The sequence below is a fragment of the Vicia villosa genome, linkage group LG1 (genome assembly GCF_029867415.1).
Source record: "Vicia villosa cultivar HV-30 ecotype Madison, WI linkage group LG1, Vvil1.0, whole genome shotgun sequence".
In the NCBI taxonomy this organism is placed as follows: domain Eukaryota; kingdom Viridiplantae; phylum Streptophyta; class Magnoliopsida; order Fabales; family Fabaceae; genus Vicia; species Vicia villosa.
Window position 1 is genome coordinate 26,668,916 of NC_081180.1, and position 15,183 is coordinate 26,684,098.

Genomic DNA, 15,183 nt, shown 5'->3' on the forward strand with positions numbered 1-15,183 from the left:
TATGGTGTTATGTTTGTTGCATAAAGTTTGTTTAAGAATTTTACGTAATATTTGATGAATGCATGGTTCAGAAGAAAAAATATATAAAATATTTAGAATCTCTATTTCTATTTGAATAACAACAAAATTCAAATTATATTTGTTCACTGTTGATTCAACCAAATTAGAATAACTGAAATGCATGTATTATACAAACCAAAAGTTTATATTTCAAATTTTAGTTTGTCGTTGGCAAAACCGATTTTCAAGAATAATATGATGCAAAAACTAGTATTGATAAACTAGAAGTTTTTTCAACCCAATAAATTTTGTGTGTTCCTAAAAGAAATTTAAATTTTGAGAAATTGAGTATTTTCATGATATTAATTGTTGCATCTACTAAAAGATCATGCATATATTTGTTGTTTACTCACCATCGAAAGTTTGTGAAATTATTTTCTCAACTAAAAAGATCATGCATATGTATTATGATGCGAAAATTAGTATTGAAGCACCAGAAGTTTCTTCAATGCAATTAATTTTGTATGTTCTTAAAGAAAATTAAAAATGTGTGAAATTGAGTATTTTTGTGATATTAATTGTTACATCGACTGAAAGATCATGCATATGTTAGTTGTCTACTCACAACCAAAGTTTATGAAATTATTTTCTCAGAGTAAGATCTGATTTTTTGAATTTTTCAAAAATTTATTAATAAGTATCATATATATTAATAAAATTGATATTGAACATCTTGTAGTATATATTCATTAGAAAATGGACTTGAAGATCCATTCTTTAGACGTCTAAAGTTAATTGTACGACTGATACTTCTGAGATCATAAATACTAAATTAGATAGAAACGCACAAGACATGAATATTAAGATATTTATTCGCATTAAGCCAACACATTACTATACGTTTCTCCCCCCTTGATGTATGATTTATTTCATGTTAATAACCAAATTCTTCTCATCTAAGTGAACTTTTGGATGTGTTGTATATTTTCCAATTGCTCCAATATAATACACTAAGACGAGTCCCGAAAGAATATTGGAAAATATATTTGATATGAATCTCATCTTTGAGATATAATTTGACCATATAATTGGATACTTGATTGCAGCCTGATAGGCTGATTATTAATTGAGAAAATAATTTTTCCAATATTAGGGAGAAAGATTAAGCGGCTGAAGAGTGAATCAAAAATTCAAATTAACAATTTAAAATAAATTGTTATCGTGATCCTCGTGTAAAAGTATATGGACAAGAAGTACAATCAGTGGCGGAGCCAGGAATTTTAGACAGCCTGGGCAAAAAGTTTACCCCACTAATTATTCATCTGTTTTAATTTTTACACCCTATTTTTTTATTAATTCTGCCCATAATTTTGTCTAGAAATCGACTATTAAGTCAGAGGAGTACAAAGAAAATAGGGGTTGAGCCCGGGATTGAGCCCGGGCGTGTGCCCGGGCTAGCTGGGCTCTAGAACCGCCCCTGAGTACAATATATTTCTCATTTTCAAAGTTTATAAAACTAATTATCAGCCGCTAATACTCAAACCAAAGTAGATTCTTCTATTGGGAAATATAATATTATAAATGAGTTGAAATCGTGCATGAAGTGTGGTAGCAAAATGGATCAAAATATTAAAATTTCTCTACAAGAAATTGAGGTAAATTAAAGATAACTCAAGTGAGGATATGAAAAATCTAAGAGTACTATGACATAATTTATTTTTGAGTTTCAAAAGTGCTAACCATGTTTGTGAAATTTACGAAAATAAAGAGATCTCGATAAATTTTGTCATGAATGAAATATGATGGAACCAAAATAAAGTCAATGTTGACAATGTCTTTGTATATAATATAGCGCTATAAAGATGATGACTAATAATGAGAATCATGAATTAAAGTCTATCAAAGATTTTAAACAAAGTGAGAATTGGCCAAAATAAACAAATTGTATTGAAGAAGAATTAAACTCACTTTACAAGCGAGTCGCTTTTGTACCTGTAGTCTGAATACCTCGAGGTGTGAAATATAACTAAGTGTTTTGTGAAAAATCATGATAAGAATGGTGAAATTGTGAGATACAAAGCTTGATTAATTGCTCAATGATTTTCACAAAGACCTAAGATTGATTTTGATTAAACATATTTACCTGTATTGGATGCAACTAATTTTGGATAATTAATTAGTATTGTAGCACATGAAGGGATTAATTTGAAAATGATGGACGTTATGACAACTTATTTTGTATGGTTCACTTGATAAGAACATTAAAATGAAACTCCCTGATGGGTTTAATATACCAGAGGCACATAATTTTGGATTTCGACAAAGCTACTCCATCAAAATAAACAAATCTCTCTATGAGCTAAAACCATGTGGATGTGTGTGGTATAATTGTCTTGGCAAATATTTGCTAAGAGAGATAAACAAATACTCCATCTTTCCTTGTATTTTTATTAAAATGTATGAAAAATAATTTGCTATAATAGATATTCATGTGGATGACATAAATATTATTGGAACTCTTAAAGAGTTTCTAGAAGCTATAAAATTTTTAAAGAAATTATTTGAGATAAAGGACTTGGGAAAGACAATTCCTTACGAGGCGAACATTTGGAAAATGGAATTTTTGTACACCAAGAAGGTTATATAGAAAAAGTGTTAAAATATTTTTATATGGACATATCTCGTATGTTATATTGCATAAGTGTTAAAACTTACATATGGACAAATCTCGTATGTTGCCTACCCCATTGATGTAATATTACTGGATTTGCAAAAGTTCCTTTAAAACAACGAGAAGAGGATGAAAAATCAGTTGATCCAATAGTACCATATCTTTGTGTAATTCAAACATCGATCTATCTTGCTAATTATACATGTCATGATATATCAATTTTGTCAATCTAATAGAAAGATATAGTTATTTCACCTACACGAAGATATTAGAACAGAGTTAAACATATATTTTGTTATCTTAGAAGTACAATAGACATGCGTTTATTTTATTTCAAAGTATCCAAATTAGAATTAATAGGTTATGTAGAAACATGTTACTTGTCAGATTCTCATAATGGTATATTCCGTAAATTATTTGTTTACTTGTGGTGGTATAACTATTTCATGGAGATCTGTGTAACAAACCATAACAACAACTTTATCTAATCGTGCAGAACTTTTAGCACTACAAGAAGCAAGTCGATAATGTGTTTGGTTGAGATCTCTAATTCAACACATACAAGAGACTTGTTGTTTTTCCTACGGAAAAATAAATACAACAACCATATATGAAGACATTACTGCATGCACCGCTCCATTGAAATATGGTTACATTAAAAGGAGACTGAACAAAACACATTTCTCCAAAGTTCTTTTCGCTCATGATCTTTAGAAATGTGGTGATATAAGCATCCAACAAATTCGTTCATGTGATAATCTTCTAGACCATTTCTCAAAGTCCCTCCCAAATAGAAATTTTAACCAACTAGCATGGAAGATTGATTTTCATCATTGAAGAAATGATCGTTCAGTTAAGGGGGGAAATTAATTTATCTTAAATGAATATTGTACTCTCTTTTTTCACTAGATTTTATTTCACTAGATTTTTTTTCACTGAGTTTTTTCTAGTAAGGTTTTAACGAGACATATCCTAAAGGAACATCCAATGGGAGTATTATGAATAATGGATGTTAAATATAATTATCTCCCAAATAAGTTTCTTCCTTATTTGAAATAATTTGTATTGATTAGTAACGAGGCAATTCTCTAACAAAGAATGTTACACTCTTTTTCCTTCACTGCGATTTTTTCCACAGACTTTTTCTAGTAAGATTTTAATGAGACATATTCCTGATGGATATTCATGGGAAATATTTTTAAATGGAATGATTATGGATGTCCATTAATAAAAGAATTTTATATTGATTCTTCATTCATAATATATGTCCTATAAATAGGACTCATACTGTATTTTAAATTGACATTGATAATGAGAACAATACAATACACTATATTCTTATCCTTTCTCTCTTATATATATATATATATATATATATATATATATATATATATATATATATATATATATATATATATATATATATATATGACCCCTTCAAAATATTGGACTTGATTTTCCATTGAGAGGGGTATTAGGCTCACTTTTTTCCCTTATATCACATAAAGCTCTTTCGTTACTCGTGGTTCCTATAACACAGGGAATTGAAAAACTTCTTGAACCTTTTTGCTTGTGCGATAATTTATTTTGAATTATAGCACTGCATTCTTCAGTCAGCGTTAATTTATCATTGTATTCAAGGGAATTTGAGATAACGACTCTGTAAAAGGGATTAGTGGTTTATATGGCGGAAGATCAACAAATGGTTCTCCTTTTCTTCTCCCACAATATCACTAGTTGTTTTCCACTCCTTAAAGTGATAAAATTCAAATGTCATTTAGGGTTTGGTTTAGACAGCCAAAAAAATATTCTAGAAGAAACACACTTGTTGTTACACCACTTGGGAGATTTAAGGAACCACCATTTTGTTGTGTGTGGCCATTGAATCATTTTTAAATGCTAGTTGTTTGGATTTGGCCATAAATAAAGTTCTTCATCATAATTTTGAGGTTGGACTTTTGGGGAGCGTCAACGCCCTTTTGTTCTTAGAATCCAGGTGGTCTAGCTGCTTGTTAGAAAGGGTTAATTCCAAATTGGAGAGTTGTTCTTATAGAAAAAATTAAGGTAGTCTCTCCATCCAAAAGTATAAGTGTTAAGAGTTGTATAAGCTTAACTAGACTGTCTAATTACTTTTTAAAATTATTAATTGGAATGGTTAGCTAAAATTTAATGAGGTGAATAAAAAGATTTTTATTTTGGTCTGCATATTTGTATTAGGTGTTGTTGATAGTTTTTGTTTAAGATTGTTTCTTGTGACAGGAGCATCTATAACGAAGGAAGACAGGTTTGTTATTTAATACTGCATACAAAACCATCGTCCATCACTAGAGCAAATTGCAATGTAACAAGTTAATCAATCCAAGCAAAACTGTTTTTTACAAACTTGTAATTATTTCCTGTCATTGGTGACAGTTTTAGCTAATCACACTGTAAAACAACATACACATGCCTAATGACAGTGAAACCTTCATCTAGCTAATGCCTCTTTCTAAATAAACGGTATAAATCATTTAATAGTCAGATTTCTCAAAACCACGCTTAGATACCAAAGATCTCGAATCTCTTCTACCACAAGTGAAGCAATTAGGTCCTCAACCTACAATCTCAATGGTCAATTGATCATCAAGAAATCGCACATTTTCTATCAACCATCAACAAACAATGCATCAAGGAGGTTTGAAGATGAATAGCTACTCTCGGTCTCCTCAAAGAAACCATTGGCGGCATTTTCTCTTTTGGCTTTACGCTCTTCGATGATAGAATCGTCTGTTTCCGTGCAGTAATTTCGTCGACCCTGTTTCGCTGGTTTTTCTGCCACAACAAATTTATTTCCATCACGAGATCTCTCAGCAAAACCTGCCCAGACTGACAAAAAAAAAGGGAACACGTTAGAAACTACAAGATTTAGTTGGGATGGATCAGTTTACCTGAAATTGAAAAGTAAATGAATGTAATTGGAATGAATAATCCATAAAACTGTCTGAAATATAACTTTCCAAAATCATAATGTAAAATGAAAAAAAACGAGCACATACACAACAAAAGGAACCCACATCCACGAAGGAAGTACTGCTAAAACAGTCATTTATTATCATTTAGCCCGGCTTGCACCAGTTAAAGAGTAATTTATGTTGAATAGCAATTGTTCCAAAACCAAACCATAAGCACACTGGAACTAGTGTTTGACAACAAGAACACAATTTGGTGCTGCGAAACTCTAAAAATGACAAGGTTTAGGGACAGGTTGGGTCCATTGTGACATTTTAGTTGAGCAATAGCAACTCAAACTTGGCTCCATTGTGACATTTTAGTTGAGCAATAGAAACTCAAACTGTTCTTTCAAATCTCTCCTAGGGGTGCAATAGCAAATCATAAACATTTCCATGATGTTCTGTCATAGGGGTGCGTTTAATACAAGCACTACCACTAAAATTCCCCACTAAATAGGACTAGCTACATGGATTAGATGATGATGATATACTATCTTGTCAATAACTTATTGTACTGACTAAAAAAAATATGCATTGTTTTTTGGTCGTGCTATAATAGGCATGGGAAATTCTGCATTTGAGTATGTGTACAATTAAGAGTTATCAATGGTAGACTGTGGAAAATAGTGAAACGTTAACTATCCATTATGTAAGCATGTAGCATTGAAAGCAAACAGCGGTTGAAATAAGTCAATTATATATAAAGAAAAGGCATGTTGCATACAAATAAAAAAGAAAATGGAGACAAGCATAAGTCACATATTGAAAGATTTACATATTACGGCGAGTATAGGATTGGTACTCAGTGACTCTTCTGTTTTTCTATTTTAAAAATAAGCCATGTTTGTCAGACATGCAGACTCCTCAATTGTATCGTTTTTAAAATCATATTGTTCTCTCTGTTCTGCTATTGCTGCTAAATCCACTAGAAGAAACTGGAATAGCAGCTGCTACTTTCTTAATCGTGAAACTGGGACAGCGTCATAGTTTATTAAAATCCACTATGCTATAGTGTCAGTTGTTTGGCAATCATGGTGTATGTTGTTTAGTTTAACTATTGTTGAAAACTCATTCACGAACTTTTCACCCTATACTAAATTACACTAAAAAATGTCCCTCTATGTTAACCAACACACTCATAAAATGGAAATTTTAGTGATCTCTTGAGCATAAACCCGGGTGCTTGTTAACCAGAAGCTCCTTATTTTTTCATCTTTTAACCTCATGAAGAAAATTCAACAACTGCTGAAAGGTATATAAACATGGCATGAATCCCCAAGTTGACTGTTGAAGATTCATCACCACACCAACAAACAACAACAACCAAGTCTTATCCCCTTAAGTGGAGTCAGCTACATGGATCAACTTCTGTCATAATGTTCTATCCAGAACCATTCTTCTATCCAAATTGTTTATCTCAAGATCTTAATAATTTTTCTTATAGTTTTTCTAGGTATTCTTCTACTTCTAGTTGTTTAACTCATCTCCATCTGATGTACTCTCCTTACCATTGAATCTTCTTTCTACATGCTCAAACCACCTGAATCTATTTTCCACCATCTTTTCTACTATAGGTGCTACCGCAACACTCTCTCTAATATTGTCATTTTTATTCTTATCAAGTCTAGTCTTACCACACATCCAATGCAATATCCTCATCTCTCCTCCGCTAGTTTTATTCTCGTATTAATTCTTATCCGTCCAAAAGTAGAGTCAAATTCAAAAGTGATTCTGAAGACTTAAAACTGATTTTTATATGTTTGCAGACTCTCAAATAGAATTGATTTGACTCTGGGGATTATTCTAACAAAAAGCCAGAACTTTCAAATATGACTTCTGCACTCAAATTTATTGTTCAATTTACTCACTTTCTCGCTTGATTATATGCAAACATAAATCATTTTTGCCTAACTCTCTTTTAACTCAAATCAATTTTATAATATCAATTCATTAAAAACTCGCAAATTAGTCACTAAAAAATATAAAATATCATCATTATAAAAAATGAAAATCAATAAAATAAAAATACCTCCAAATTGATGCAGTACAATCGAAGCAGCAACAGTAACATTCAACGACGCAGTACCACACCCATACTGCGGAATATAAACAAAAAAATCACAAATCTCACACTCCTTACTAGAAAGACCACTACCCTCGTTCCCAAGCAAAAAAGCAGTACTTCTCTTGAACGGATGCTGATTAACCGGTAGAGCATCGTGCGTGATCTCAACGCCGCAGATATCACAGTCTTTGTCCTTGAGAAACTGTCGAGCTTCTTGAAGCGAGTGAAAATGGCGAAATCGGAGATGGTTTGAGGAACCGTGGTTGCCGAAACTGTTGAAATCTCTACGACCGACGAGGATTAGTTCGGATACGCCGAATGCTGTTGCGCTTCGGGCTAGTGTTCCGACATTGTGTCTCTTTGCTATGTTGTGTACCACTACGTAGCTTTCTAACGCCATTTTGTTGTTGTTGAATTCAATTTTGATTCTCTGTTATTGCTTTTGGAAGAGTGGAAATTGCACGAGCAAGGTAACGATTTGTGGAAGGTGTTTGTTTGTTTGATTGTTGCAGAAAAATGGCTTCGGCGTTAACCAGGGTTTCCCACTTCTCACCCCACTACCAAATTTCAACGATTAAGTCAAAAGTCAAAACTACCCTTTCTTTCGGTTCTTTTGGATCCACCTTTGCTCCGGCCCAAACTTACTTGTGTGTGTGTGTTTTTTTTTTTTATTTTAGGGAGTTCTTCTATCCAATCCTAAATAATGAAAAAGCATTTTAAGAAAATTTTTCTTCAAAAATCGAAAATGTATTTTCAAACGCATCCTGATCATACCAAAATACGGCCCAATATATGATCACTCTATTTCTTTCCTAAAATTTAATCTAGATATGCATATTTGGATCACCCCATACATTTGTCATACCCTAATTTTGACCCCCCCCTGAGATGTCATATCTTTATAACTTTTCATCAAAGTCAAAGCAGATACTCAGAGCAGTCACTTATTCATCTGGTACTTAGTCGAGGGTGTTCAGGAATAAAAGAGCTCAGGCAAAGGATAAATCAGTAAAAGGGATGGTTTCTAACACAACCATGGGACTCCAAAGCTTCATTCTATTCACCTATGATTGATTAGATACCCATCACCTGGACTCAGGATTGCTTACTTCACCAGTCTAGGGTTTTGAGCCCATCAAGGACTAAAATCAGGGATCACATTTGGGAAACCCTAAAAAGCTCAAGGGCAACACTCAAAGGCTTCAATCATCCTCAAATGATCCATATAACAACATCCATTGGGCATCACACCTCAATTCAAGAACCACAGTCATTAATTTCATATGGTCGACAATTAGGGTTTTTGACCTAATTCACCTGGATAGTTGACATTTAATCAGGACATGAACCCAAAACTCAAAACATGGTTCAAGAACTTCTATTACCTCAACATAGTCCATTCATATCATTCACTTGAGGAGGAGGACTTGGTTCATCACAAAAGTCCAAAATCCCACTTCATCTGAAAAAGTCAACTATACAAGATCACCTTTGACTTTTAGGGTTTTTGGTCAAACCATGACTTTTAAGGATCAATATCATCAATATATGATTATTAAAGTCATTTGACCAAAGAAATTCAAGAAAATTCACCAAGGATCAAAAAGTCGGGAATTAGGGTTTTTAAGGGCATTGTGGGAACTCAAAATTTCACCTACACAACTAAAAAAACTTCCAACATGAAAGTTGTAGATCTTATAAAATAAAACAACATCTTACATAGCAACTTTTTTCAAAAGATCAAGCATTTAAGAGATTTGGAATTTTGAAGCTTTAGGTCATAAAAACTTGGAAATTTTTCTAAGTGTTTTTAACCTAGTTTTCTTCCAACTTTGGGCTCATTTTTCACAATTTTCCCAAATGATTCTGAAGAAACCCAAAACTAATGATTTGAAGTAGATGTTTAGGGCTTTCCAAATTATGCTCAACCTTCTCCAAATTCATTTTGAGCTAGGAGTTATGCTTGTTCAAAGTTGGCCTCATGAAGTAAAATTATAGGTCATGCATCATTTTGGAACTTTGCAATTTTGTGCATATAACCTCACTTATGGATGTTACACGGCCCATAACACATCTGCAAACATGCCATGCATTCACTTTCACCATAGCATGAAGATTGAAGAAGATTCCCAAAACAAGAACATGTGATTATGTAATGATTACATTTGGGAATTTATGGCAAATTGATGAATCATCAAAGGAATCTTCCCACCAACCAATTAGAGCTCATTCTGCATCAGAAATGTCCCCTAAGATCAGATGGAATCAATGGATAGGGAGCTAGCTCGAAAATGCAATGATCACACTTGGATATTCTTTGAAATTTCTTCATGCTTAAGGTACCAAGTTAACCTCATTAAGCAAGCTCACTACAGCCAATTGCTCTGCATCCATTTGCCTATAAATACAAGTGCATTCCTCAGTATTAGACACACCAAAGCAACTCCAATTCTTGCTTTCTCTTTCTCTCCCTCATGCTTACCAGGGCTCTTCTTTGAAAAGTAAGCATTCTAACATCTCAAAGGGGTTCATTTGAGGTGATCCAAGCACCTGGATCACTTCTGTAAGTAGAGGAACACCATTGTTGCTCTCGTTTTGAAGCTTATGCAGTTGGAGGTCCATGGAGTAATTCAGAAGGTGTCAAGCGAATCTAAGTGTTCAAACACGTTCCTTAGGGTGTGGTGAAGCTATCCAGATGGCTGCAGCTCATCTGTAACTGCAAATTCATCAACCTCCATGTTCACTTGAAGCTCAATTTGAAGAGTCGATTTGGACGATTCAGAGGGATTCAAGTCATAATAAGTGTTCAGTTAGCATCACTGAGTCCCCAGGAAGCTTTTAGGATCACTCACACAAGCCCAGGTGTTCCTCATCATCCTCACGACCTCCATTTTCAGAGGTATTTTTTCAAACTCTACCTCACTTATTCAAGTACTCTTTCTTATATATCTCGATACCAGTTTGTTTAGCATCATCAGAGGATTAAAAACCCTCTATCATCATTCATTTATTCATCATATCCATCATTTAATTTTAAATTTAGGGTTCATACGTTCTTCGTGTTTTCTGAGAAATTAGGTAGCTCTAGTTAATATACATAGATATTAGTTACATATTTGGATTCGTGAGAAAATTTGGAGCGAAATTCATGTTTACACCATCACGTTTGATTGAGAAACGAGCAAGTTCAGAAATTCAAAAATGGAGAGCTTGAGGTTGAAGATGAAGATGGTGAGTGGCGCCATTTTTGAATTCTCAGGGGAGAGTTTAAAATATAATTAACTGAAAGTGTGTTTTAAACGAATACATCGTTTAGCTCACTTGGTCACATGCGCTTCCACTCTCTCTTGCCACAAGGTCTGGGGTTCGATCCCCCCTCAGACCTTTTGTTTTTATTTTTCATTTTTACACGCGTGCTTCACATATAAACAACTGGAACCACTCTTTAGTCACACTGAGCATGTAGCTCAGTTGGCTTTGTTTTGTGTGGTAACCATGAGAGCGTGAGTTCAAGCCTTGGTGGAGACAAATCCTTATTTTTTTATCACCTTTCTCACTTATTTTCTTCACAACTTCACACAATTGTTTCACCTATTAAACTAATTCATTTTAACTTCATTTTTTACACACTTGTTAATAAATATATCTATTTTATGAGCAATCAAAAAATCACAAAAAAATATTATTTATTTCATGTATTTTTATTAGGTTTAAAAGGGTGTATTTTTAATACTTCAAATATATGTTTTCCTTTGTTTTTTTAACCTAATTATTGTATGAATAAATTTGTGATAAAACCCTAAGTCATTTAGGTCTTAATTAGGTTTAGATTCCATCTTTACTCTAATTAAGTTGACTTTTGTCAAAATTCAAACCGTTTTCATATTTCAAAGTAAATAGACGATCGAGGTTTTCAAACAACAGAACCTCGCATCTTCTCAACTGTTTCTCATAAAACAGTAAATAAAGTACTGGGCCTCTAATAGAGTGTAAGTCCCAACCCCCTCTTTTATTTTACAAATAATCAACTGTTTTCACAACAGTAATCATTTCAAATCACAAATCATTTTCAACTATTTTTACAACCAGTACTATAAAGTACTGGGCCTCTAATAGAGTGTAAGTCCCAGCACCTTTTTCTTTTCTTAGTTTGTTTTCAAAAAACTGTATTTACAAAATCCTCTTTCTGTTTTCAAAACATTCTTCTGGTATTTGAAGGGCATTATTCCCGGTGAAACTCTTCAGATACCTATGTGACCTTTGTCCATCTTCACTTCTTCTGTTTTCAAAAACCCTTAACTGTTTATCATAAATATTCAACTATCATCAATAAAATTGTTGGTAAGGCTTTGTACATACTTCTTCAAAGACCTCCACTCCATCCAGGTTAGGCTTTACAAGCTTTCAATTTACAGTCTTTATTTAAATTACTGTCAAATATAGAACTGTTTATATATTGTTTAGAACTACGTCTGAGTGTAAACCCTAGGACAGTTAAACTATATATATATATATATATATTATAGGAATATGGCTTATGATTGAGAATGTCTTCCCGGTGAAGGCTCTTTCCTAATTAGAAATCTTTAGCTAAAACCCTCAAGATGAATTATTCTCGGTGAAACATCTTGAAAAAGCCTTAGAACAAAAACTAGGACACATCCACCCAAAGAGGAATTATTCCCGGTGAAACCTCTTGCTCATTTGCCTAGAGCCAAAATAAGTTCAAAACCACATAGCTTTCTCTTTTGCTACAACAAGGACCCTCGATGACGCTCGATTAGCCTCCTCTTGGGCTTTGTACAAGGACCCACAGGCTTCTTAAAAGCATTTCCAGCTTCCTCTTGAGCTTTTATACATGGACCCATCAGGTTTCTTATAAACATATGAACAGGTCTTTAGTTACCTTTTAGCCTATCCTGGTGAGTTTCTTCCACTTTAAACCAGACTTTAAACAAGCTAAGATTGTCTCAATCTCATATTGAGTACACTTTTTGGAATGAGAGACATGGACAGTTTCTGTCACCCTTATCTTCATCAACCTTCCTTAGCAGAGTCTAGGATCCATATTTGCTTATCCTCAGCAAGAGTCAGCCTTAATCTTGGGCTTTAAAACAAGAAGTCTCCACTAGATAATCTTTCTGCCATTTTAATAAAAACTCCTGGAAAGGGTTAGCCTCCAAATCACAGTCAATAAAAAGAGTCAAAACCCCTGGAAAGAGTTAGCCTCCAAAAACATAAAGAAAAAATCCAGTCTTTTAATAGACAATTTCACCAGCTGAGTCAAAACCCCTGGAAAGGGTTAGCCTCCAAAAACATAAAGAAAAAATCCAGTCTTTTAATAGACAATTTCACCAGCTGAGTCAAAACCCCTGGAAAGGGTTAGCCTCCAAAAAACATAAAGAAAAATCAGTCTTTTAATAGATAAATCCTCCAGTAGAATAAAACTCCCCCAGTGAGTCCTTTATCATTAAGTAGCCACAACCTTGGGCTTTGTACAAGGCAGATAAACCACATTTCCTGTGTCAAAGATTCATAATCTCAAGGATCTTTTCCCCATAGAATCCTCCATACTCAGTTTCTTTAAAAGTCCACCACAACCTTGGGCTTTGTACAAGGCAGAAAATAATGTTTTCCCTAGCCAAAGTAGCCACAACCTTGGGCTTCATACAAGGCACAAATTAATAACTTCCCCAGTTGAAAGTCAGCCACAACCTTGGGCTTTGTACAAGGCACACAAAAATAGAGTCATCCATAGTCTTCAAAATTCAGTTTTTTTCCTCAGCAGTCAGCCACAACCTTGGGCTTCATACAAGGCATAAAATAGAGTCTCCCTAAGTAGAGTCAGCCACAATTCTGGGCTTTGTACAGAACACCAAATAAAACCCATAAAATAAACACTCTCCAACTAGAGTCAGCCTCAATTCTGGGCTTTGTACAGAACACAAAAACTCCTTAGTTTAAATTCTCCCCAGTAGAGTTTTTCTCCTAAAGTCAATAAATCAATCAAAAGCCTCAAGCTTGGGCCTCATTCAAGCCAGCCAAAAAATCAAATCTTTCAAACAATAGATAGACATCGCTCATCTTCATAGGTAGGTATTTCTCCTATCTCACCACAAACAAACAATCATTTCAAATAATCATCATTTCAAACAAATCATCATTTTAAACATTCTCCCATTTAGGACTCATGAAAGGCATGCTCTGGCAACACACCCAGACTTGTACGACCCTTTCCCTAATTTGGTTAAGAATCTTTCATTTAAGAGGCACGATGACTGTCATACTTGATCAACCAAGTAGACTCCCCTCTTAATGAAACATTTTTTTTAGCTTTTCTGTTACTTTTAAAATGTTTGTGGTGGAATAGTAGAAATACCTCTCTGTAAAGATGACTTCATGTCTCTTTGTTGTAAACAGAGATTTAATTCAAAGCTTCAACCTTGAGCTTCAAGCAAGGCACCAAAAATCATTTAAAATCCCTAATTAGTTCCCCGAACTACATTAAGCTCTGACTTCCATTAGGGATATGTAGGCATGAGGTTCACAAGGAATCTCAGCGAGCTAATAAAATACCAAAAATAGTCAGTTTGTTTGTCTGTCTGTCTGTCTTTTTAAATCAATTTTAATTCTCTCTCCTAACACAAAGGAGAAACTTTCCCAATCATTAGCAGTAAACACAATCACAATGACACAGAGAAGGTTCCCGTAGAGTACTACGGATATGTAGGGTGCTTAAACTCTTCCCTATGTATAACCGACCCCTCGGACTCCAGAATTTCTAGTCTAGGTGTATCCCCACACTTAGCAAACTCCTAGGGTTAATTTGAGATCTTTTTCCCTTCTCCTACTCGTTAGGACAATTAAAAAGTTCGTGTGATATCGTAGGAAGAACTGAAACAAAATTCATCCCGCCACGGGCGCATTCTCCTTCCAAATTTCGCGTGAAGGGTCTAGCGTGCCGTCCTCCCAAGTGAAACGGAGAGGTAAAAAAAAACGACACCACAGAAAAATGGCGACTCTGCTGGGGATATAAGTGTTAAAAACCTTGGTTTTTCATCCAAACCAATGGTTGATCTGTTGCTGGTCCAGCCCCAATGAGGAATTAGGGATGCCAAATTCCCCCTCAAACAAGAGAGGTCCTGCCTAACCTCTGTGTCATTTCATGTGTTTGCTGCATTTATATTTGTTTATTTTGTTTATTCTGTATCGGGAAAGGGCTTGATTCCCCCTTGTGGTGAGAAATCCTATACCCGGATTTGAGTGCAACATAAGATAGGATGGAGGATGTCTTCTCGGTGAAGGCCCTCTAATCTTGGTTTCCAAATCTACTCTTGGGATTTGCCTGGCTGGTTGTGATTAACTGCGCCAATGCATTCCGAGACTGATTTGTACCAGGAGGACCTAGAAACACATTAACCCCACTTAAGGCCTTTTTTTTAGGACGTAGAGCGGTG

General features: G+C 34.3%; 1 protein-coding gene across 1 annotated transcript; it reads right to left on the bottom strand.

Moving 5' to 3' along the window:
• Nucleotides 1–4,937: 4,937 nt before the first annotated feature.
• On the bottom strand, nucleotides 4,938–8,281 carry LOC131631994 (uncharacterized). Its single transcript, XM_058902761.1, has 2 exons — nucleotides 7,691–8,281; nucleotides 4,938–5,536 (listed from the first exon to the last, which is right to left on the bottom strand). The coding sequence occupies exons 1-2, from the start codon at nucleotides 8,124–8,126 to the stop codon at nucleotides 5,316–5,318; spliced, it is 657 nt and encodes a 218-aa protein (XP_058758744.1). The 5' UTR covers nucleotides 8,127–8,281; the 3' UTR covers nucleotides 4,938–5,315.
• Nucleotides 8,282–15,183: the final 6,902 nt, after the last annotated feature.

Coding starts and splice junctions, on each gene's coding strand:
- LOC131631994 (XM_058902761.1), bottom strand. CDS start 8,126: ATGGCGTTAGAAAGCTACGTAGTGGTACACAACATAGCAAAGAGACAC. Junction 5,537..7,690: donor TGTACTGCATCAATTTGGAG/GTATTTTTATTT, acceptor TTTTTTTGTCAG/TCTGGGCAGGTTTTGCTGAG.